This window comes from Rhinopithecus bieti, unplaced genomic scaffold (assembly GCF_001698545.2).
Source record: "Rhinopithecus bieti isolate Rb0 unplaced genomic scaffold, ASM169854v2 scaffold_11919, whole genome shotgun sequence".
Taxonomy (NCBI): Eukaryota; Metazoa; Chordata; class Mammalia; order Primates; family Cercopithecidae; genus Rhinopithecus; species Rhinopithecus bieti.
Window position 1 is genome coordinate 1,360,345 of NW_016807055.1, and position 25,030 is coordinate 1,385,374.

Here is a 25,030-nt window from a genome sequence, read left to right on the forward strand (position 1 = left end):
AAAAAAAAAAAAAAAAAAAAAAAAAAGTGTTATGCCCAGCAGAGCCATTGTACGTTTAAAGCAAACTCATAGTTCACATGCCTTGGTCCTGAAAAGACAAGATTCTCTCCTCCATCCTTTTTTCATATCCACACAGTCGTTCTTCACCTGGGCTATTCCTCAGAATCGGCTTTGGTGCTTTATTAAAATGCAGTTATCTGGGCCCCAGCCTCAGAGATTCTGATTCACGTGGTTTGGGGTGGGACCTAGTATATGTTTTTGTAAAGCTCCATAACAGGGCAACCATATTTTAAAGCAGCACTATTCAGAGTGCAGTCTGAAGCCAGATAAGGAGCTTAGTTAGAATGGACATCAATCCATTGCTTCCTTCATTGAGAAAGTCTTGCTATGGAAAAAACAATGTCAGCTGAGAAACAACGTGCTTAGTGATGCAGTTGATCTACATTCTGGCACAAGCTGTTTATCTCACTAACAATGTGAGGTCAGACAGCTTGTCTGTGGACCACACTTAGAGTGGCACTGTCTAGATCTCTTCTAACTCCTCTTTGATTTCCTTAAGACCCAAATTCAGTACACATGGATGCAAGTACAAAAGAGTAAGTGGCTTCCTGAGACTGTTACCAGACAGATAAGGGCCACAGCTGATGTCAAAGCAGCAAGGCTGATGCAGTTCCTTAATGTTTTCTCAAGTTTATCTTGTCCTTTATCGGCTCCAGTTATATAAGTAAGAACAGCTGCTATGTAATAGATTCTTAGTAACTCAGTCCCCTTCCTTCTCCTCTGGAGCTAACTGAGGCCACAGTGCCAAGACAGTCAGCAGGCTCCCTGGAAGATGCAGCCCTTGGAGGCCTATGTTTCCACCTTCAGAGATGCATAGGGGCATTCTTCTGCTGGGGGCTCCCTGGAAGCTCGCTGAAGGCCTGCAGTGAACTTCTGATAATTACCCAGGGAGGAACGTTGCTCAAAGGAGTATAATCCATCAGAATGAGGTTTGTCTGGGAATGAAAGAAAACTCAAAACAACAGTGGCTAAAGTAGGATGTAAGGTAATTTCTCTGTCACACAGATGAAGTCCACGCGGAGAGGATCCATTCCAGCCTAGTTCCCTAGAGCTCAAGGACTCAGGCACCCACTTTCTTCTTTTGCAGCCTCTACCCTTGCTTCCACCTCATAGTGAACGGCTGCTCAGGCTCCCACTGCCATGCCTTATTCCGACCTTGAGGGTGGCAGGGAGGAAAGCGAGCATGCCCCTCCCAGAAGTCACAGGTGGCGCTTCCACCCACACCTCACCAGCCAGGTCCCAGTTACATAGCAGCACTTGTCTGCAAGGGACACCAGGAAATGTAGTTTCATTTTCAGCAGCCATGCACCGTTTAAAAATCAGAGGTTCCATTACCAAGAAAAGAGGGGAGAATAGATATCATGAGACAGGTTAAGTCTCAGCACTGGATGGTCTTCCTCAAGGGAGCTTGAAGTGGGCTCAGCCCTGGTCAGAAGGGAAGAGCAATGGCCCCGGTGCATGAAGTGAAACAAACCTTTGTTGAAAATGTCGCAGACTCTAATCTCTGTATGGATGCTTTCTTATGTACTGTCCGCCAGGCATCACAGTTCCCATGTGACGTGGGTATTGTTATGCTCAAGTTACGGACGAGAAAATTGAGGTTCTGAGGAAGTCATGTGTCCGAGGTCATACAGCTGGGAGGCATGACGTGCTGTGACTCCAGAGCTTTGGAACAGAGCCTGTGCTCTTTCCACTACCTTACACCTCCCTTGCATCTGAGATTGAAAGCTAGGAAATAAAAATAGGCCTCTTCAAATTTGCTCAGGATGAAGCTGAGCTTCACTGGGGACCATAGCAGTTGGCTGGTGGATGTGAGCTGTGCCCATAATGTGTCTGGGGCTCGAGGTTGACAGCCAGAGCGAGCTGGGGATGAGGTGTGATAGAGGTGGTGGCAGTGGCCCTGGGCAGCGGCACTGTAGGGCTTGTACCTTCGCCTCTAGAGAATCACCAGAGAAACAGTGAGTTCTTAGGAAATATGACTCAGGACCAGTGAAGGACCCTCCTCTTCCTGCCTTCTTCGGTGCAGCCAGTCCAGCCAGGGGGCTCCTGTTGGCTGTGAATCTGGGTAAGAGGAACTGTGTCTATGGCTAGACCCCATGATGTTTTGGAGCAGGGATGGTTTTAATTTAATTGAGAAGTATTTGGTGGGCACTGTGGGGATGAGGTGCTGAGCACGGCACTAGTGGGAGGTAGGGAACAAGATTGAGGTCGTCTCTCTGCCCTCAGTACTTACAGTCGATCAGGATGGTCCAACAATGAAACGTGTGATTGCAGCGAAGGTTGATGGATATGATGATGAGAGAAATCTGGGGAGCTGCGGGAGCACCGGAACAAGGCTGTAACCCACGCTGCGAGTCAGGGAGGGCTTCTCAGAAGGCAGGCTGGAAATTGCCAGGTCAGAAAATACAGAAAGAGACAAAGGGGGATGCAGCGGGGGTCAAGACAGCACAAGGAGAGGATCTGGCCACAGGGGTCAAGGGAAGAGCCCAGGCCAGTGAAATTAGAGAGGAACAAGCCCTAAGGCCGGCTTGGGCGTGAACTGTCAGCCTGTGCCCCTTAACTGCCAGCCTGTGCCCCTGCCTAGGCCTAGGTTGGGCCCAGGGCTTAGTGGCCTCTACTGCAGAGAGACCTGGAGGTTATTCTTCAGGGCTGAAGGTAGTGTGTCATTCTGCAGCCACCTCTCAGGATCACGCAGTGAAGTGTGACAATTCACTGTCAGTGCAAGCAGCAAACAGCAAGAACAGTCGAGGGGCCGGAAAGGAAACTGGGTGTCCCGGACCTATGGGAGGCATCTATGAGCAGGTCGATTTTAGGCTTTTCAGGAGAGAAGGTGCCACGCAGAGCCACCCCCCCCAACCCCGTTGGGGTCAGGCATCATAGAAACCAAATCACCTGTCCCCTCCTTCCACCTGCCTGTGGCCGACCCAGGTGCACAGGGTCCCCTTTGTTCTCAGAGGCCTTTTCACCAGTGCCAGAGAGCCTGGTTCTGCAGCTGGGCAGATCAGCAGCTGCATCACTTTTTGATCTTCAGAAGATGCCCCAGCTAACACTTGAGAGGGACTCTGAGCCGCTTTCACCTGTTGTGAAGAGGCGCCAGGTGGTCGGGTGGCGAGCCCGCTGCACAGTGCCCGATTGTCTCAATCCACCTCCCACAAGCAGCTTCAGGGGAACAGACACACTCTTCAGTTAGCGCCTGGTTTTGTGTGTGGGCGTCCTCAGTGTGGAAATGGTTGTTTTTGTTGGTTTTGTTTGTTTTTCTTGAGACAGAGCCTCAATCTGTTGCTCAGGCTCAAGTGTAGCATCAACCTCCAGGCTCAAGTGATCCTCCCACCTCAGCCTCACCAGTAGCTGGGGCTGCACGTGCCACTGTGCCTAGCTAATTTTTGTACTTTTTTTGTAGAGACAGGATTTTGGCTGGTCTAGAAATCCTGGGCTCAAGCAGTCCACCCTCTTTGGCCTCCCAAGATGTTGGGATTATAGGTGTGAGCCACACAAATAGTTAAGTTGTGTCAGATGGCTGAATGAATACTGTTTTTTGCTGCATTAGAAAAAAAAAAAAAGAGAGATAGGAGCAAACTTGAGTTGATCATTTTTGCCCAGATGTACTATTTTTTTAATGACCGTTAATCATTCTCTTAACTAGTTGACAAATTCCGACTTGTTTGGGGATTTTTTGTTCAGCAGATCTTATCAAGACTCCATCCTGCACCACCCAACAATGACATTTATTAGTCCATTGGGATTTGTCTGTTACCAGCAATATGACAGGAACTACTAAAATCCAATAGGAAAAAGTGAAAACTGTGGTAACCTTGGTAATCTGGTGGGTTGGAAAGAGCTCAGATGACCTGGTCACCTCCAGTGGTCATTAAGATGGTCTGGATGCTCCAGAGTCTGTACAATAGAAGAGACCTATATTGGATTTTTGCAGGGGTGGGGGCTTCCCTCCAGGTCTGTGCTGCAGTTAGATTTAATCACAGGGCTGCACACAGCATACACCATGTACTTGGGATACCCAAAGGGGTGGGCTTGGAAAGGAGGCAGCAGGGTCAGACAGAGGGCTTTCCATAGGTTTCCCATCGAATGACCTGGAACCCAGGCTGGCTCTGCCTCTGTGCTTCCTTTTTGCCATTTTTGCAATGGAAAACTGATGTAAGGTTGCCTCACAGGATATTAGGAGGCTGAGATGAGACAAGAGCTTTGCTTTGCAAATAAGGAACCATATGTATTTTTTGTATTAGGAATTAATGTTGACCAAGAAACATCTAGTACCTTCAGTCCTGTGGTTTATTCTTTGCTTTCTCTGGCACATTCAATAACACAATTTAAAAGAAAATTGTCTGTTTTTTAAAGTTATTAGAGATCTAGAAGATAATTGAAGTTATTTTGCAAAAGCCTGCTAGTGGCCCAGTCTTGTTCTAGGAAAAGAGTAAAGGGAGGTTGCACAGGAGAGAGCTGTAACAGCTCCTGCATTTCAGAAGTTCCTGGTCCCTTTGGGAAGGTGCAAAGGAAAGCAGTCTTCATGTACATCCCCATACCTTTGCTCCTGTTGGGATCTTCCTCTAGAATCCCCTCCCCTGCCCACCTCTCACCCCAACTCTCCCCCTAAACTGCTTCCTCAAACTAGTCATTCTTCAAGATTGGTTTTGAGTATTATTCTTCTCGGAAAATCTCCTATAAATTTATCAGCCATACTTAGATCTATTTCTCCTCCGTTTTTTTCCTTGCATATTTTATATTCTTCATTCTTTCAACAATGATTTATCTCATTGTTGTATGAGGTTGTATGCCCTGTCAGCCCTGGAGTCACACTACATGCCCTGGGTACTTGAGATACAGCAGTGAACAAGACAGCGGTTCTGCTCTTCAGGCCTGACATTCTAGTGGGTGGGCAGAGAGGCAGTGAATAAGGAAATATGCATTCCTTAGTGATAAGTGCGATGAACAATAAAGCAAGATGTATTGTCATCCCACAAGAGGAAGAACATGTGAGGGCCAGGACCATGCCTTTTTCTTTCTGTGTCTCTTAGCTCAGTTCCATACCTGAATGGATTCAGTTAGGGGTGCTGACCCAGGGAGTAACATCACATCAGTGTCATGGGTGTGAAATGAGATGGATACATGAAGAGCTCATATATTGCAGGCTGCCTGTCAATGAGACTTTCCTCTCTTTTTTCCTAATCCTCATGCTACCAGAGCAGAAGCTGAAGCTAGTGCAAGACACAGGCAGGATGAGTATCAGCAGACTGGGGCTGGCAGGACCCTTGGGTCAGTGTGCTGGACAAGGCCAAGTGCACAGAATGTGCTAGAAAGTAGAACCCCTCCACATTAGGCCTGCTTCCCTTGGGGAATTATCCCAACCAGCTGCACTGCCTTCCTTAAGGAACTGCCATCTGCAACAATCATTATATCACCTTAGTCTTTTGAAATGCTTTAAAGCTTGCTAATAATATCAACTTACAGCTAACTGCATTATGAATATCTTTCAGATTATTTTGATGCTCTCAAGGAAGATCTCTAGAAAATTATCTCCAAATCTCTTTAATAGATATATTACTTGAGGAAGATATATCCATTCATTCATTCAATCAACAAATATTTATTAAATATTTACTGTGTGCAGACCCTGTTAAAAATGCTGGAGATACAGCTTTTCTTCCAGTTTGGAGGGTAGAAGGAGACAGGCCTTAAATAAAATAAATCAGTCAATGTTATAGTACTTTAAAAGTTGATAAGTGGCATGGAGAAAAATTAAGCAGAAAGGACAAATAGGAAATGCATGAGGGGGCAGGGTGTCATTTTAAATTTGGTGATTGGGGATGCCTCACTGAGAAGGTGAAGTAGGTGAGTGCAGAGCCATAAGAACATCTAAAGCAAGGGGAAACAGCCCAGGCACAGGGACTGGCAAGAGGCCGGAGTTCTAGGGCACAGCAAGGGAAGCCTATTCAGCCAGAGTGGAGTGAGCGAGGGAGAGCTTGGTTCAGGGGGAAGTCAGGGTGCACACAGTCAGATCCTGGGGCCTTTCTGGCCTTTGTAGGAACTTTGGCTTCTAACCTGAACTGGGAAGTTTTTACAGGATTTTAAGCAGAATAAAAACTTGACCTGACTACATTTTAATAGCAGTGATTCAGTAAGAAGAGGATGGTGGCTTGGAATAGGTCATAATGGTGGAAGTGGTGTGACATATTGAATTCTGCATCTATTTTGAAGGTAGAACAAATTGGATTTTCTGGTTACATGAAAGAAAGAGGAATCGGAGAGGACTCTGAGGGATTTTGGCCTGAGCAACTGGAAGATAACTTTGCCATAAACTGATATATGGGGCAACAATTTGAATATAGCATTTTAGGGGTAGATCAGAAATTAATTTTTAGTTGCTTTAATTGAGATGTCTTTTAGACCACCAGATGGGGATGTTAAGTAGGCAGTTAGCTATCTGAGTCTGAAGTTAGTGGAGGAGGTCCTGGCTAGGATTTACATTTAGGAACTTGGGAACATATTAATAGTATTTAAAACCATGAGATTAGAATGAATGTAGATAGAGAAGGGAAGAAATCCAAGGACTGTGCTTTGAGGCACTTCAGGATGCCCAGGAGATGAGGGAGAACAAACAAAGAAGACTGACAGGGAGTGACCAGGGGGCAGAAGGAGAAAGGGTGGAGTGTGGGGCCCTGGAATGCGAGTAAAGGGTTTCACAGAGATGTGCGTGGTGCAGTGTGGCAAGTGCTGCCGCTAAAGGAAGAACTGAGGATTGACCACTGAATGATCATGATTGGAGCAGGTGAAGAGAAAGCGGGAGGAAAATAATTGCAAGAGCAAGTATAGACAATCTTGAGGAGTTTCGCTGTTAAAAGGAACAGAAATGGGGAGGAAGCTGGAAGAGGGAAGAGTCCACAGTAGATTTTTCTTAAAGATGAGAGATAGTTGAGAATAATTCAGTAGAAAGATTTTGATGAAGAGGGTGAAAATTATTGAAAAGTTATGTTCACACAGGTGAGAAAGAGTGGGATCTGGTGAAGTGTGGCTGTAGGATCATGGACCATTTATTAATATGATGTTCTGGGAGAGGGCTCAGATTATGGACCTGTGTTGATAGCAGGTTAGGTGTGAGGTGGTCGGCACTAGTGGAGGTTTTCTGATTGCATCAGTTTGCTCAGTGAAACAGGAGGTAAGATCATTGGCTGAGAGTGAGGTTGGGAAGGAAGCTCTTGAAGGTTGAAGGGGGGATTTATAAAACAGTTGTGCAGAAGAAGGGGAAATGAATGGACCGATATGGGAGCATGTAAGTTTCTGATAGTAACTCAGACAGTATCCTCTCTCTGATTTTTTTTTTTTTTGCCTCATTTATTGTTCCCCCAATAACTGAGGTCCAGTGTAATACCAGCATGCAGTAGATGCTCAATAAATGTGTAAGTTAATTTCAGAATTGAAATTCTATCTACCTATATCTCATTTATAGCTAACCCTGTGTGGCACTCACTGTAGCTGACCCTATTGCACTTAATATTCTAACAGCCTTACCTGTTTATTATACTTAATTCATAACAGCTATGTGTATTGCACTAAAAGCCACAAGACAGGACGAGATCACCAAGGGTGTGAGAAGTAGGTATTACTATCCTCTGATTTCAAGTGCTGAGGCAGATTTCAAAAAAGTCCCACTATTTGCCCGAGGTTGCTCAGGGCACAGTGCAGAGATGTGACTCAGCCTGTGTGACTCTCAAGCCCAAGCCAGTAATCACTGTCCCAAGTTCATCTTGTCTACTCTCATCTTCACCATCAGAGAGCTGTGGCCCACTTTGCTTGTCACACATTCCAAAGCTGAGCCTGGAACCAAACCTTCTCCTAATTCAGTGCTCTTCCCACCACCATCCCCAGAGATCCATCATATATTGGGATCTACCCATAGTCTACTTCCGTTTAACACCCATTAGCTATCCATGATAGTAGCTGTAGTGCCCAGTCCATAGAGACAAAGCAACTGTCATGTGATGAGGGGATCTTGCCTGCATTGACACAGCCATCCAGGAGAGGGCACTCATGTGTGCCTAAGCACGTCTGCCCCACCCACAGGCCCTGCAACCGCAGGCTCGAAGCCGCATCCAACTTGTTTCCCTGCTTTCGCCCTGAAGCCAGAGCGCCCCTGAACATTTGTCTAAAGCAAATGATTCTCAAGTGCCCCCCACTAAGTGACTTTTTGCCCCTGATGTGGCATTTGGCAATATGTGGACACATTTTTGGGTTGTCGTGGCTGCGGGAGGGGAGGGAGAGCGTCCTGGCATCTGTGTAGAGAGGCGAGGCATGTTGCTAACGCCCTTCAGTGAGCAGGACAGTCCCAGCCCCAGCGGAGATCTGATCCACAACGTCGGTGACAAACCCTGCCCTAAAGGAAAGTCCTAAACAGCCCCAGGAACAAATAGAAGATGGCTTTGATAAGGACGTTCAGAAACAATAGTGATCACTTAAAAATAACTTGCGGGTTCAACTTCTTTGGGGAATGCCAAATGCCATTCTTTGGGGGAATGCCAAATAATGTCCAAGTGGATCTTGACTCATCACTTTAGCTGCTCCCACCGCTGACTGTGCCAGGTTGGGAGGTGTGTGCATATGTGCCCTTGACAGCACAGGGCAGCTGAGAGGAGAGTCTGGCCCCCATTAGCATCCAGGTCCTGTAGGACATACTTACCTTTGTCTGTCTGAAGAAATCATCCTTCCTGTTCTGTGGAAATGTTCTCTGCCCTCAAACTATTCGTGATATTGTAAACCTAGTTTTGCAAAAGCATAATCTGTCGCTGATACTGCTGGGCCTTGTAGGAGGAGCAGGTCCTTCTTCCCTGGCTCAGAGCACTTCTGAAATTCCAGAGTGGTTCTCAAAGTCCACTGACCTCATCTACCTAACAGGCACTCTGCTTGGGAGGGGCCACCTCCTCTGGAATTGGGAATGTTTCCTGAGGTATGCCCTGAATCACTCCATTTTAGAAAAGCATAGGCATTCATCCATGCATTACCCAAAACAGAGATCGCCTCCAAGCCAAAGTGAGCCCAGCATTCATAAAATATTAACCTCTCTGTATATCAGGCTGCTCCACTGTTTCTTACAATGTAAGTCTTGTTCAGCAGAACGTAGAGCTTGGGAATTAAGATCAGCCTTAGTCAGTAGAATCAGTTTTTGATCTACAGCACGGACATCCTCCCCTTTCTTTCACACAGACCCTACTATGAATTTCTAAGGACTCCTGAATGACGAACCTAAAGTCAATTTATAGCTATGACAGGAAATATGAAACAATCTCGAAATGTTCTTCAAGCTATAGCTTTCACCAAAGACCAGAGCACGCATCTTCTTCCCAGTAGTAGTTGTTTTGAAATCCATAGTGGGAAAAGATCTGGAAATCAGATGCAGCCATGAAGCTGGGATTTGGATTTATCAGTGAATTTACCAGTAGATTTACCAGCAGAGTAAATTTGGGTTTACCAGTGGATTTACCAGCAGAGCTAATTCAAGGACTTCTTTAGAGGAGAGAAAAGAAAGCAGGGTATAGCCACGTGAATGGCAAAAAGTTGTTAAGGTGACCTTGCTGGCCTCAGTTGAATGTAGCACTCTGCTCCTGAAATGTAATGATAGTAATAAACCATGATCACTTACGGCGCGATCTATCTACAGTCTGGATACTATGCCAAGTGCTTTCCAAGTAATCTCACTCCATGCTCAGCATACCACCAGGAAACAGGTATTCTAGATAAGGAATCCAAAACTCCTCCAGCTATTCCAGATAAGAAATCTAAAACTCCTCCAGCTATTCCAGATAAGGAATCTAAAACTCCAGAAAGCCAAATAACTTGTCCAGGGTTACCCACAAAGGGGTCAAGCTGGGATCTGAACCTGGGAAGTTTAACACTGAGGCCCAGTAGAGGTTTTAAATGTGCTAAGAGTTTGCTCTTGAAATGAAATCTGAAATAAATCCTTTTGAGATAACAAAGACCCTTGTCTCTTTTACAAAGTTTAAATTTTTGGTGAGGTAGGATTCTATAACGTGATACTAATAGCTTTGTGTGGTTTCATCAATGTGCCGAGTTTGGTTTGCATCACAAAGTCGTGTGGTAGGAAAACTACGGATTTCTAGAGTCCAATGTGTTCAGATTTATATTCTCCTTCTACTAATTCTGAGCTCTGAGACTTTACAAAAGTTACTTGCCTCTTCTTTTTTTTTTTTTTTTTTTTTTCCTGGAGAGTGGAGTCTTCCTCTGTTACCTGGAGAGTCTTCCTCTGTCACACTGGAGTGCAGTGGTGTGATCTTGGCTCACTGCAACCCCAGCCTTCCAGGTTCAAGTGATTCTGCTGCCTCAGCCTTATGAGTAGCTGGAACTACAGGTGCCTGCCACCATGTTCGGCTAATTTTTGTATTCTTAGTAGAGGCGGACTTTCACCATGTTGATCAGGCTGGTCTTGAACTCCTGACCTCAGGTGATCTGCCCACCTCAGCCTCCCAACGTGCTGGGATTATAGGCATGAGCCACCATACCCAGCCTCCTTGCCTCTTCTAAACCTCAGTTTTCACATCCACAAAGTGGGATGAGTATTATAGTATATGTCAGGTGTCTTGGAAATTGCCCACCAATGGTCACTGTCATTATCACCGTTGGTATTATTTATAAGTTAAATGTATGTTTTTGATTTTGATTTTTTGCTCTGTATATTTTAAATTATGGTGGGTACTTGACTTTGGCATTTGTTTTATGTAATGCCAAAGGCCAAGCATAAAGAAACATGGCTTGTTGAACCATGGTTCATGCTTAGGACAACACTGGTGTAAAGCATGTTTGTGTTTGAAACTTTAGGAGCTGCCCAGGTTATGGAAGGCGGCCAAGTGGAGTATAAGCCCTTTTCGGGCATTCGGTATATGTGGTCCTACCATTTACTTGGCCTCATCTGGACTAGTGAATTCATCCTTGCGTGCCAGCAAATGACTATAGCGGGGGCAGTGGTTACTTGCTATTTCAACAGGTAGGTCCAGTGTTTTTTTTCTATTGATTTGTCTGTGTGGTTTATCTATGTGCTTCATGCTGATATCTCAAAAGATAGTTGGGAATGCTGACCTAGCCCCTTAAAAGGAGTTGGCAAGAATAAAAGACTAAGCTAAAAATTGAGCTGTATGCTCATTTGGTGGTGAGAAGAAATAGTATACCCTGAATCTGTCACATTTCCAACCTTTTTACTTTAAGCCAGAAAATTTAGAAACAAGCCAAACAGGGAAGAGATCATGTTGCTTAGACTTGAAAGATAAAAAGGGGTCTCACTCTGTCATCCAGGCTGGAGTGCAGTGGCACGGTCTGGACTCACTGCAAGCTCCACTTCCCGGGTTCAAGCGATTCTCCTGCCTCAGTCTCCCAAGTAGCTGGGACTATAGGCACCTGCCACCATGCCCGGCTAATTTTTGTATTTTAGTAGAGACGGAGTTTCACCATGTTGGCCAGGATGGTCTCGATCTCTTGACCTCGTGATCCACCTGCCTCGGCCTCCCAAAGTGCTGGGATTACAGGTGTGAGCCACCGCACCCGGCTGCCATTGTTTTAATATTAAAAAAAGGAAGAGTCGAACTCCCCTATGAATATCCATCCTAATTGACTTCAGACAGCAAAATTACTGATCTATTTTGAATATACTTCAGTAAATTCTGTGAGCCTCACTTTGTCCTCTGCAAAATCAGATAATGTTTGCTTGGGGAAAAAAAATAATCCTAAAGGAATTGTATGTAATTACAAAATATAATTTATATTATAGTTAGGAACCAGTGAATTAGTTACATGCTTCTCTGGTTATATTCCTTTCACATCATGAAAGCAATTGAGGATACACACAAACACACACACCCCTGAATGCTTTACCTCTTCTGTGTGTGTGACTCACCCTGGGGCAGTGAGAGCCCACAGGACAGAGGAACCCAGCCAGGGCAATGGCAGGACTGGGCTCAGAAACAGAAGTTTACTCTTCATAGGGCTGATCTTCCTCCAGCCTCTTAGACCAAATGATAGAGAAACATGAGCTTCATGGGGAGAGAGTCCGCCAGGGGTGATTCCTGCCATTGAGCAGTTTCCTCCTGATGATAAGGAGCACTGTGGGGTATTTGTTTGTTTGTTTGTTTGCTTGTTTGTTGACACGGAGTCTCGCTCTGTCACCCAGGCTGGAGTGCAGTGGCACAATCTTGGCTCACTGCAAGCTCCACCTCCTGGGTTCAAGTGATTCTTCTGCCTCAGCCTCCCGAGTAGCTGGGACTACAGGCGCCCACCACCATGCCCGGCTAATTTTTGTATTTTTAGTAGAGACGGGGTTTCACCATGTTGGCCAGGATGGTCTCCATCTCTTGACCTTGTGATCTACCCACCTCGGCCTCCCAAAGTGCTGGGATTACAGGCGTAAGCCGCTGCGCCGGCCAGCACTGTGTTTTTTTTTTTTTTTTTTTTTTTTTTGAGAGGGTTTTCTCGCTCTGTAGCCCCAGGCTGGCAGTGCGCGGGCCGGACTCAGCTCACTGGAAGCTCCGCCTTCCGGGTTCACGCCATTCTCCTTGCCTCAGGCCTCCCGACGTAGCTGGAAATAAGCGCCCGCCACCTCGCCCGCTAGTTTTTTGAGTATTTTTTAGTAGAGACCGGGGTTTCCACCCCGTGGTAGCCCAGGATGGTCCTCGATCTCCTGACCTCGTGATCCGCCCGTGCCCTAGGCCTCCCAAAGTGCTGGGACAGGCTTGAGCCACCGCCCCGGCCTGTGGGTTTTTAATGTAGTGGTGCAGTTCCGGAGCCTGCATCATTAGAGGCTCCAGAGGACCCACAGAGGGGCTGTCGCCCTTGGCACTGAGAACCTCCAAGCAACCGGAGGTGGGTTGTGTGTATTGCTTCCTCCCAGGTAGGGGGGCAAAGAGAGTATTCTAACCAAATTTGCCGGTAGGTAATATTTGCCTAACAGTAATTTTGTGTTATCTTAGAACGACAAAACCAAAGCATTTTCAATGAGGACTTCTAATTTGGACTTCCAGTGAAGTATATGTGTTTATCTCCTAATCTCTTCCCTTTCTCCAGCCACTCAAAAAATCTTGAAAGATTTTCAGGCACAAACACACCAGGACAGTGAGAAACAGAGGCAATGACAGCAGATAAGAAACACCAACCAAATGGTGAGAGCCAAAGAGAGGGAGGTGGAGCGGTGCCCCAAGCCCGCTGGAGAAAGCAGAAGCAGCCTGTCCATGTGTGTTGGCTGCATGAGGAGGTACAAATAAGATGCACCCTGAAGTGAGCCCCAGAATCCCAGAGAGGCTCAGGAGTTCAAGTATAAAAAGTGTTTCCGAAGATTAGCTGAAAGCCTTCCTAAGGAGTAGTTAGACCCCCAAATTCCACACCAGCTGAAGACGGGGAAGTTTGTTCTCCAGAGAGAGAAAGCAGAGAGGGCCAGACTTGGGGTATCAGGTTTAGCTGAGGCTGGGGGCAAGTCTCTGTACTGAAAGCAGGGTGAGTAAGTGAAAGCCTAAAAACTCTGAAGGGAGGCCCCATGCACACACACACCAGCACCCCCCATTCCACAGTTCAGCTCCCAGAACATTGGCAGCTCGTTTGATATTCCCTAGGAAGAGGTTAGAGGATGCTTTTATGGAGAAACTGCCTAACCCAAAGTAAGACCTACAGATAGTGCCATATGGTGCCCCCCAATGAAATGGATTCCCTGACTCCTAGCAAAACAGTGAAGTTCATCAGACAACAAGCAACATTCCTCACACAGAGCTTCCAGGTCATTCTGGAGAGCCTCACTCTTCAATTTGAACTGTTTACCAGTGATTATTAAACATGATGAATGCCTCTAAGTGACAGAAGAAGATCAAAATGTACAAATAAAATGAGCTTAGAGAAAACACAGACAATGCAGGCTGCAAAATGAAATGACAAAACAAGCTATAATATTATCAGAGAGAACAAAGATATATTGCCAGAATCCCCTCCCACCAACAGAAGAAGGGCATAGTGAGAAAACAAGACCCTTGAGTAATTAAAAGTATGATTACAAAAGTGAACATTTTCTGTTGAAGGATTAAATATAAAGTGGAAGCACTCTTTCAGAAGGTAGAATAAAAAGACAAAGAGACACAAAATAAGAGAGAAAGGATTAAAAGAGGATAAATTTGGGAGACCCACTAGCTGACTCATGTGAGTTCCAGAAATACAGAACAAAGAAAAGAAGAGAGGGAATTAACAAAGAAAATTTCCCAGAGCTGGAGGACACAAGTAAAGAGAAGATCCCAGAAGCTTCCCGAGAGAAAAAAGATCACAGGCAAAGGATCAAGGACCCAGAATAGGATCTGACTTTCAACAGCAACTCTGAACCAGAAAAACAATGGAGGAAGGCTACAGGAGTCTAGTGAAAGATAATTTCCAACCTAGAATTGTATAGCCAGTCTATACCTAGTTTAGAGTTCTGTGCCTATTCCTACTACCTGTCAAGGGTAAGGAAGAATAAAGTCATGCACAGGCAGTCCCAAGACTTCCCTGCCCACATCCTTTCTAGGAGGCATGTTCCCCCCTGAAACTAATGTGTAAGCCAGAGAGGAAAACATGAGTTTTAGAAAACAGGCTTGAGCAGAGCAGAGCAGAGCAAGGAATTCCCAGGAGGGTAGCTGTGCAGCAGGCGTGGAAAGCATCCAGTCCAAGGTAGACAATGGACTCCAGGAGAGATGTCACTGTGAAAAGAAAATGGAACTGAGGGAATACCAGGTGCGTTCGAACATGTTAAGAAAAGCATTACACATTGGTGAAGCATTCGGTGAGGCCCATGGAAATCCAAGCTAATAAAAAAATGTGAAACAATTAACTTCAGAAAAAAAGAAGTTGTACAGGAAGGGAATCTAATTGGAATATGCTACTTGGATCAGTTGTGAATATTATTTACAGCACATATTATCTATGTATGAATAATAAACACTAAGCATTAACTAAAAACTTTGATGTAATTACATTGGAAGAATGGGAAAATGAGTGTGAGGGGATTGGGGGAGTTAGGCTATGTAAGAATATAAAACCAGAATCTTTCACAGTAGAAAAGTCAGTGGACAATATCTGAAGCGGAAAAAATCAAGAAATAGCAGTAAGAACATGTAATTTTGAGGTGTGGAAGTGAGTTCTCTAATAACAACGAAAATATTATCTCTAGGGAGACAGAATTGTGAATGGGGGAAGAAAACTGCTGTTTTTCCTGTTAAGCCTAGCAGTGCTTTTGGCTTTGTAAGATACTTTACATATTACTTGATTAAAAAATAATGTATAATATAACACACAATGATTTATTTTAGCACATTCCATTTATTAAAGAGCTCTGCTTCCTTTTTGATTTTCTGCCTAATTTTGAAACCTCAAGGTTTTTCCTTATCTTCAAAGTTCACAATTCTTCATGTCCTTTTCTGGCCTGCACTCACAGTGAGGATTAAATATAGCCAGGGTGCATTCATCTTTGTCGTTCGTGTAAGCACTGTGAGGGCTGAAGCGTTCATACAAAGACCATCAGGTACCAGGACGTGGTCAGTCTGTAGAATTTACTTTTTGTAACCATTGGCTTGAAGAGGGATCAACTGAGAGAGCCATAAAGGTGGTGTTAGGGATGTGATAGGAAGGAGCTAGAACCCTTCAAGGTGGTGAAGGGACACTTGAGGTGTGACTTCATCATCGTTTTCAGATATACAAAAGATGGTTTCCAGCAGCTTTGGATCTGCTGAGGGAGAAGTGGAAATGGATTCATAGCAGAGCCTAAGGAATTTAGGTAGAGACAGATGAATTTCCTAACCTAGCAAGAGTTACCCAGGCCAGCTAAATAATCCTGTTATTTCTAATAAAGGTTTCCATTTTCTGTAGAATAGGAAAGAAACATACAACATTCTCAGACTTCCGAGCCTCATCTTGCAGTTAGTTTGTTGTAAGAAATATGGGAAGGGACATGGTCTCTGAGGGGACCATATGGTCCTTTGCTGGGACCAGCTTTACGTTGGAGGCCGTTTGTCCCATGCAGCCCACACCTAGTCCAGGAGCCTCAGCACAAAATTAATTTTCCGTAATATCAGAAGAGTTCTTAGTGAGCATGAGGCTGGATCTAACTAGAGCTAAAGCTTGTCTCTAGGACCATGATGTGGCTTGCCTGGCTGTATGCACTCTGTTGTCTGATGGGACTAGAAATTATAAAACAGTACTTTGTACCATGACCCAGAGCTGTTAGGGGACTTGAATGGATGGGACCATTAAACCCTTTGCCCCACAGCTTGGGTTGATGTGGTATTTTGGGGACCTGGCTTCATTGTTCTGGGAGCCAGGCACCATTAACATTCAAAGCAGCCACACATCCAAAGGAAGGGGGAAGCTGGGCTTCGTCGGGCATATGCTAGAGTCTCCTTACCCTCTAACACTGCCTGTGTCTTCCTTATTGCCACTACCCACAGAATTGGGGAGCATGTGGCCCAGTGGGAAGATCTAGAGAGAGATGAGGAAGGCTGACTGGGGGCCCAGCCCTCACCAGCCTCCTAATACACTCATTGCTGGGTTGCCCCATGTGCTCAACACTGCAATGTTGTCCCCCAGGTCAATTCTTAAAATATGAATAAGTCCAGAGGTAAGTATTATGTTTAGCATCACTTGGTGCGTCAGATCCTCTTCCTGCAGGCAGGTTTGGCTGGTTGTGAGGGAGACAGAGCTGGAGGCACTAGTGCCACACACAGCAGGGGAGAGGTGGCAGGATGACGTTACCTTTGAACATGGAAATGAGTCTGAGAGGAGGTAGGGGCCTCAGAGACACAGCACTTCATTAGCCATTTTTTTTTCTGTAGGACTGTTTCTAGTTTTGAGGGTAGGTATTGAGTGACTCCTGGCTCCGTGGGCTGGCTTGGGTTGAAAGGGCTCTCTTTTTAAGTTCCCTCTCTCATCACGTGATAACCCAGCTTTTGGAACCTCTGCATCTTCTTCCAGCCAAGCCCAGCAGAGCCTCGAGCCATTACCAGGATGTGTTACAGACTAGGGAAGCTGAGGCAGTGCAGGCACTCCTCTGCCTGAAGTGGTTAACCCCATCACAGTGAAACCTCAGAAAGCTGATGCCTAACCCCAAACTTTAATACCTGGAGGGCTAACCCCAGGGCCCCCATTCACAGTGGCCTATGAATCATGTGTTTCCCTGCCAGATGGAAAGCAGGTGTTGTCCTCTTCTCCCTGCCTCCCCTCTTGAGCACCATAATAAGTTCTAAGGCACATAAATCTCCTCAATGGAAAAGTAAACATTCTTCCTTAAAAAAAAAAAAAAATGAGGGAAGGGGAAAAAAAGTGTGTCAGATTTTCCTGGCCTACACTACTCTTCTAGTTTATCAGATCTAATGAATTTCTATTAGCAATAGCTTCTGTGGTTTTTCCTATTTTAAATGATACTGGGCTGAAACACACATCCCTCTTTTTGTGGGACAACTGGGTTGCAGTTTTCAGCTCCCAATATTACTTTCATGTTCTCTTTTTCTTCCTGGCTGATTTGAGTAACAGCAAAATGCAGCCATTGCCAACTCTTGAAACATTTCTGGCTGCCTTCCTTTTCCTCTCTCAAATCCTAGGCTGCTGTCAAAACCTTAATTCATAGTGACTTATTAGCAACCAGAGCAAGTTGTAGAATAATCCATTATAAAGAAACCAAGCTTCACTTGGAATCTGTGAAGTTGCTTCTCAGAAAGGCCTTATTTTCTAGAACTGGCTTCAGCGGGAATTCAGAGGGTCACCCGTGGGGTGGCATCAGCCCCCACTCCTTTGTTTTTATCTTTCTGGTTTGGGGGAGAGTGATGGCTGTGCCCATTCTGTTCTTTCTCACTTTTTTCCCCTGCCTGTGAAACTGACTTGTACACATTCTTGGGAGCTGCGTCATGACAAGTCCCGTAAATGATTCACACTGAAGTGGCCTTTAAAGAGCAGAGTAGAAACCAGCAGGATTTGGGGAGCCTAGAGCTGTGCAGGAGCCAAGCACCCAGGGCTCTCTGTCCCCTTCCTGTAAGCAGGAGCTCACTGTTACCTCTCTGGCCACGGATCCTGGTCATGTGATTTGGTGATGATTTTTTAATCACCAGGTGAATGCTGGCAATATTTATGTATAGTCCTGTGTCATTTAAACCTTGAAGACTGTGATACAATTAAACTTCTGAAAGTGAAAATGAGATGAACAACACGCTAAAGGGTTAGTGGTTGGGCTAGGCATTATAAAGAGGGAAACTTTTTTAACTCATCAGTTTTTTTTTAAGTTTTTCTGTTTTATTTTGTTTGTAGCATTGAGTGGCACCAAAACGAATTAAATTAATACAAGAAACAATTTAACCGAAGCTACCAAGGAGTAGAAAAAGTTTGCCAAATGCCTATTGCGTCACCACTTTCTAAGTTGTTAGTGCCACAGATGATTAGAACCAGAGAGTTTTCGCTGCTTTATAAAAAGTGTTTTTAAAATGCTGTCCTTTTCCCTATTTCCAGAAGTAAAAATGACCCTCCTGATCGTCCCATCCTTTCGTCTCTCTCCGTTCTCTTCTTCTACCATCAAGGAACCGTTGTGAAAGGATCATTTTTAATCCCTGTGGTGAGGGTTCCAAGAATCATTGTCATGTACATGCAAAACGCGCTGAAAGAACAGGTAAGGCTACCTCCTGATACACAGCACGTTCCATGTTTGGGTTGCCAGAAACTTAATTACTGGAAAACTACAGCAGGTCCCAGGACAGAAATGTGACCTGTGACAGCAGCCGTGCGGAAAGCTCCTGCACTCCTCGGCTCCCATCCCCCGCCTCTCCCAGCAAACCTTTTATTTTCCCAGAGCCTCTGTTTCGTTTATGGTTTTGTTGATTGGGTTTTCTCCAACTCAGTGGAGATGGTGTGGGGAGGGAGTAGTTCTGAGTTAGCTGATTTTCCTTCTTATGTAAATGGCGAACAGACAGGATGAACTCTTAAGGTGAAATTTAAACAAGGTTTTTGTGAACATTTATCATACCTTTTTAAGTGAAAAAATACACCCTACGATAGGAATAATATATGTTCATTTCTGTTTTAATGCTAAAATATTGCCTGCCTTTTGTGTTTCCCAGAGCTGTCATGGGAAATTCCCGGTGTGTGTGAGGAGTAAGGAGGGAGAAAAGGAGAGGGTTTGAATGAGAGAGAGTGTGTGTGTGTACATGTGTGTGCACACATGCGCTTGAGAGTGAGAAATGGTCAAGCTGACCTACATCTAAGCTCAAAGGACAGAAAACTGTAGAGCTTTGAAGTGCCCGGGGGATTTCTCCTCCCTAGTTTTTATTTCCATGCACATTTGCTTATGAATGCCAGTGGAAACCGGAACACCAGGAAAACAGCTGTTCTCATGGTATTTCTGGCCTGCCAAACAAGGGAAGACAGGACTTTTCCCAACTTTTCTTTCTCACACAATGTTAATCTCTCCCCTGTCACCACCTCAGAGTTGGTGACTTAGTCAGTTTCACAAACTTACCTAATTCCAACCTTTTGGGTATAGCTATGTGTCCTTAGTAAATTCAGGAAATTTTACCAATAGGTTTACATTATATTTTAGAATTGTTTTCATTTGCTTTTTAAAAAGATATCTGAATTGTTGATATTTTAAAATCTATAATCAAGGTTTAAAGTTAGTTTATCAATTAGAAGCAATTGATTGGATAACACATAAAATTATCTGGCTTCCTTATCTGGAAATGCATGCTAAGCAGTTGCCCCGATTGTAGAATATTTTCTTGTATTTCTATTAATATTTTGCTTGGCCACATTTTGGTGACTTGAAGAGGCATTTCCATATCCAGGACAAAACTAACTACTTTTGGCTCCTGCATTTTGAAATCAATCCTTCAATCTTAGGAAACTTGCAGGATTTCTTGAAGAACAGGACAGCATTTTGTTTTAAGTCTGTTTGTGATATGTTTGTGCGTGCTTAGTAATAATCATAAATTAATGAGCAGCGAGGAGCTTGCTGTCCCTCCTAAAGCTAGGCATCTTAAACTCTCTGGGGATACAGCCTTTCATAAATCTAAAAGAGAAGTCAGTGGAAGGCCCAAGGTCTCTCTGACTGTGTTCTAAAAGGTTATTTATCACTTCCCAGATTCCACAAGGACCAAGGGCCAAAATTGCTTTTAGTGATGTCACTATTGGGAAAATGTGTCCTTTCTTAGGTTAAAAAACAATTTCTTCCTCAGCAGCCTTACTGGCCAGCACTGTGTCTACAATTTAAATGTTTCACACAGCCACCGTGTGATTTTCCCTAGTTCAATAGGCTCATTCACCAACACAGCCAGGCTGAAAAGTGTCCAGATCAAGTTTCATCCAATTGAATTCACATTGGGATGAGAAAATGTCCATATAAGGCTGAGTTATTCCTGGGGTCCTCATCCTAGGCTATTTCAGGATTGTTTTCAGGGATGTGTTCACTCTGGAGAGTGGGTAGGATGCCGCCAAGCACCCCTCCCCCAAGAGGTTCATGAAAGTATTCATTCCTGAGCTATGCACGAGTTCAAGTTATATTTCAGGGGAGTAATTTATCCCTTGAACTTTAGTCCCCCCAAAAATCTCACTACAGCATTTATGTCCTCCAAAGTTAAACTTGATTCTTTATTTATGTGGGCACATAACTAGTATCTACAGTGTATTATTTGTTTTTTTGTTTCTGGGATGTGAATTTTTCATAAATATAAACTTTGATTTGAAAAGGCAAAGTGTACTATTTCAGACACTTAAGGGCAGATGAAGGGGGAAGAGAGGTTTTTTTTAACTGGAACCAGAAGACCTGCTTTTCTTTTGCTGTTCAGTATGGACTAACCTCCCTAATAGCACCCCTAACACGTAAGGCCACATGACAGAAACGTTTCTCCTCAGTAATACTAGAACCATAATTAGTAGTAGTAATAGTAGTATGCACAAAATAGAACTTCTCCCATGCCACCAGTGTTTCCCTAGGTGCATAAGTAAGAACTGTGTTTCCTCAGAAACTGCCTGCTTGTCTTCTTTCCTGTGTTGTTTTTGACTCTGTTCCTTTGGTCTCAACCTGATCCAGCAGCATGGTGCATTGTCGAGGTACCTGTTCCGATGCTGCTACTGCTGTTTCTGGTGTCTTGACAAATACCTGCTCCATCTCAACCAGGTACGTCTCCTACCTCTTGCCTCAGGAACACACAGAAGTGTCCAAAGGTGGGCTCCATCTCTTAGGTCAAGGTTTGGCAAATTCTTCTCTAAGGGGCCAAAGTGTGTAAACATTTTAGGCTTTCAGACCAGTCTCTCTGTCACAACCACTCAATTCTGCCATCATGGCAGGAAAGCAGCCATAGGTAAAATGTCAATGAATGGGTATGGCTATGTTCTAATAAACCTTAACTTATCAACGCTGACATTTGAATTTCATATGATTTTTACATGTCAAGAAATATTCTTTTTTTGATTTTGATTTTTTCCCAACCATTGTAAAATTGTAAAAATTGTTCTTAGCTCCTGCCAGAGGAAAGCGGGCGGTGTGATGGAACTGGCTCCTGGGCTGTAGTTTGCAGACCCTACCCTAGAACCATAGGCCATTAAAACCATGCTTCAAATTTTAAAAGAAAGTTTTTCTCTTTTCAGAAATAAAGAGGAGAAGGAGTATTTAGAAACCCTAGCATAATGAATGTATATCAACTAAGAGCTAATTTTCAGTGTCTTCTCTAAGAACTATAATTTTCCTGAACTAGGAAAAGAATTGCCTCCCTAATTTTCATAGATTTCACCAGTCTTTCCTTTTAAGCTATAAATATGCCTTTAAACTTATAAAAATTGTATCTTGCACTTGTTTGGATTTCAGATGTTTTTCCTCTCCTGAAATTTTCAAATTAATGGAAATTTAAATATGTTGTGTTTCTCTTTAGAGCATTTAGGAGATTTTAATAGTCCTTAGTCAAATTTACACAAAGCAGTATTTTTGTAAGTTAGCAGGCTGTTTTATAATTTGAACGTTCACAGAAATCTCACTTAGAAAAGTACTTCTTATAATTGCCCCCTCCCTAAGAAATTTACCTTTAGAAGTAAAGGGACTAATTAGACCATCTATGTTTAATGTCTTATAAGTGGTATTTATAATACTTTTCATTATTCAGGGAAAAATGTAGCCTTCTTATAGTAAGGTCTATTTTTAGGCTCTTAATAATCTTGGAGAACATTTTAGAGTGTATTTAGTTTTCATTTGGATTGCTATAAACCAGCATGTGTAAAACACAATCAAATACCATAGGACCTTTCAGAATGGGGGGTACATATAACAAGTCAGTCCAAACCCTTTGAATACATTTGTCATGGTGTTAGATGTTATAGCTGTTGTATATGTATCCAGACACCAACTTCATAAATATTTTGAGATGCATTGCAAAAATGTATTAACTATGATAAAATATATATGCATGAAAAATAAAGGTTACGAAACATATAAATAGACTAGAAAGACAAAAGCAATGAATGAGACCATTGATATACAAATATGTTGGCCATATGGCCATACGAGGCCCCAGGGTTGACCTGTCATCCCCTCTCACTGTATTACGGGAATTCAGGTACTTTCTGCATCCCTCTTTCACTCATGATTTTCATCCTGGCCCCTGGAAGCCTAGAGGCTCCTGTGGACACTGTGGGGACCACCACGTTAGGAGGGCAGAGAAATGGGTAAGGTGGAGGAAAGGTGGACCCTGGCCCCATACCATGCCTATACTGCCCGGCCTTGCAGCCAGAGCAACTCCACTTTATGTGGTTAGGGGTGGGAGTGTGGGAGTGTACTGAAGGTTTCATTTGAGGACAGGTCTCTGCTGCTAAAACACATTTGAAAACCTCTGGTTCCGTTTTCACACTTGTTTTCTCTACTCTGTTATCCTGAGGTACGTATTTTCCTGCCTTCTGAAATTTCACCACCTTAATTAATCCAGGACCATTTCCCTTGGTAATTCAAATGTTTCCAAACTCATAAGTGACATTAATGTTAACCACACCATAATGACCATCCTAAAGGTGACGACTCCTTATAACAGATGTGTCGACGGGAGTAATGATCCCTGATTCCCAAAAACCTAAGCCAGCCTTGATCCAGCTTCTGTAGTGAGTCAGTGGTGCAAACAGGGATAGGTCTTTCAGATTCTAATCATGGTGCCTGTGCAGTAGGCTGTGGCTAAACCAGCTTCATAGTGTCTTTTCCTTGTGGTGACTCCTGTAGAACTGGGTGGTGCCAGTTGATGTGGGTGATGCTCAGAGGCCTAAGGTTCAGGAGATTGGGAAGAGGAGGAAGAATGAAAAAACAAGAATTGGTGTGAATATTAATGGAGAAGGAAGGGTCACCTCTGGTCTACGTCGACTACTGGAAAGCAGAGTGAAATGAAAATGTTTAAGAATAAAGATGATTGTAAATGGTAATCAGAGCAACTGTCAGCCTCATTTGGCAGTGGACAAAGGAAAGTGAGCATAAAGTGAGAAAAGGAATTTAGATTCACCTTTTCAGAAATTTCCTTGCATTGGAATGACTTACTGGGGGACATTGTGGCATCTCTGTCTCTGGAAATCAGATTTTAAAAGGCTGAACCCTATTTTATGTTCCTCATTTTGTGGAATAGGAGCTGGGAAATACTAAAAGAGAATGATATCCATTTGTCACCATCAAAACTCAGATGCTCATCTTTTTTTAACATCAAGGAGCTGGTTGGGTTTTCCCACTGCTTCTTAAAAGCGTAATCCATCTTCACTAAATCCTAGTAGGGAGGCAGGTGGCAGTTGCTGCATTTTGCAAACACCCAGCCTAAGGCTGCACAGGCATTCACTTGCAAGGTGGGGAATGAAACTCTCAATCTCATAATTTCTCATTTACTTTTCTCCCTACATCATAAATACTGAGTGTGTACATACTGAAAAAAATTACATGTTCACCTCACACATGTGTTCATCCAGCAACCATGTGTTTATGCTGTATGCAGACTATTTCTTCATGGGTATAATAAGGACAAGGACCATGGCGATATAGAGGTGATATAGAGTCATTACTGTATAGTGCAAAAGCCAGGCCTCCAAGAAATTGACAGGCTAGCTGTTGGGAGGCAGGGGCCAGTAAGGGGCATATGCTTGAGACATATGACTGTACAGAAAAGCGCATGTTTAAGCACTGGGATAGGGCTGTGGAAGTTCAGAAAAGGAAAATCTTGGTCTTTGGGAGAGGTCATTTGACTCTGTAATTAGGGGAAATTTCGTAGGAGAAGTGGACCTGAGTATAGAGTACCCACTGGAGATCACCAGCTACTAACGACAGCAATAACAGCTGTGGGTATTGGCAATCAACTGTTTTGCCAGTGGTATGCTGAGCACTTTTCCTGCATTATATCAGTTGTTAGGTTTTTTGTTTTTGTTTTGTTTTTTTGAGATGGAGTTTTGCTCCTATTGCCCAGGCTGGAGTGCAGTGGCACAAACTTGGCTCACTGCACCCTCTGCCTCCCGGGTTCAAGTGATTCTCCTGCCTTATCCTCCGGAGTAGCTGGGACCACATGACACCACGTGCTAAGTTTTTGCATTTTTAGTAGAAATGGGGTTTCACCATGTTGGCCAGGCTGGTCTCGAACTCCTGACCTCAGGCGATTTACCTGCCTCAGCCTCCCAAACTGCTGGGATTATAGGCATGAGCCACTATTTGTGGCCAGTTGTTAGTTTCTGAGATAGTGTCTCCAATTTACAGATAGGGAGATTGAGGCTTAGAGAAGGCACATAGTGGCAGATCTAGGATTTGAATCCAAGTCTGTTTTGCCTCCAGGCCCAAGCCCTTAACCACTGTGCATTTTTCAAATAGCCAGAGGAGGACTCATGACCACCACCTGGGGATGTTCTTTTCTGCTCCTTGCAAAGCCAGAGTCCGTACAAGTAGAGCTGGCAGAGCGCATCTTGTTACACAGCAGAATTTGTG

At 44.1% G+C, this 25,030-nt stretch overlaps 1 protein-coding gene across 4 annotated transcripts in view; it reads left to right on the forward strand.

The window, feature by feature from the left end:
• SLC44A3 (solute carrier family 44 member 3) overlaps nucleotides 1-25,030 on the forward strand; it is a 74,430-nt gene that overhangs the window by 26,979 nt on the left and 22,421 nt on the right. For 3 of the 4 annotated variants that reach the window (XM_017879787.1, XM_017879789.1, XM_017879788.1), the window contains 3 exons: nucleotides 10,900-11,065; nucleotides 18,568-18,724; nucleotides 21,140-21,226. In XM_017879787.1, the coding sequence (XP_017735276.1) occupies nucleotides 10,900-11,065; nucleotides 18,568-18,724; nucleotides 21,140-21,226 (410 nt within the window). The remainder of the gene's footprint in view (nucleotides 1-10,899; nucleotides 11,066-18,567; nucleotides 18,725-21,139; nucleotides 21,227-25,030) is intronic. The other variant, XM_017879786.1, reaches the window with a different exon arrangement.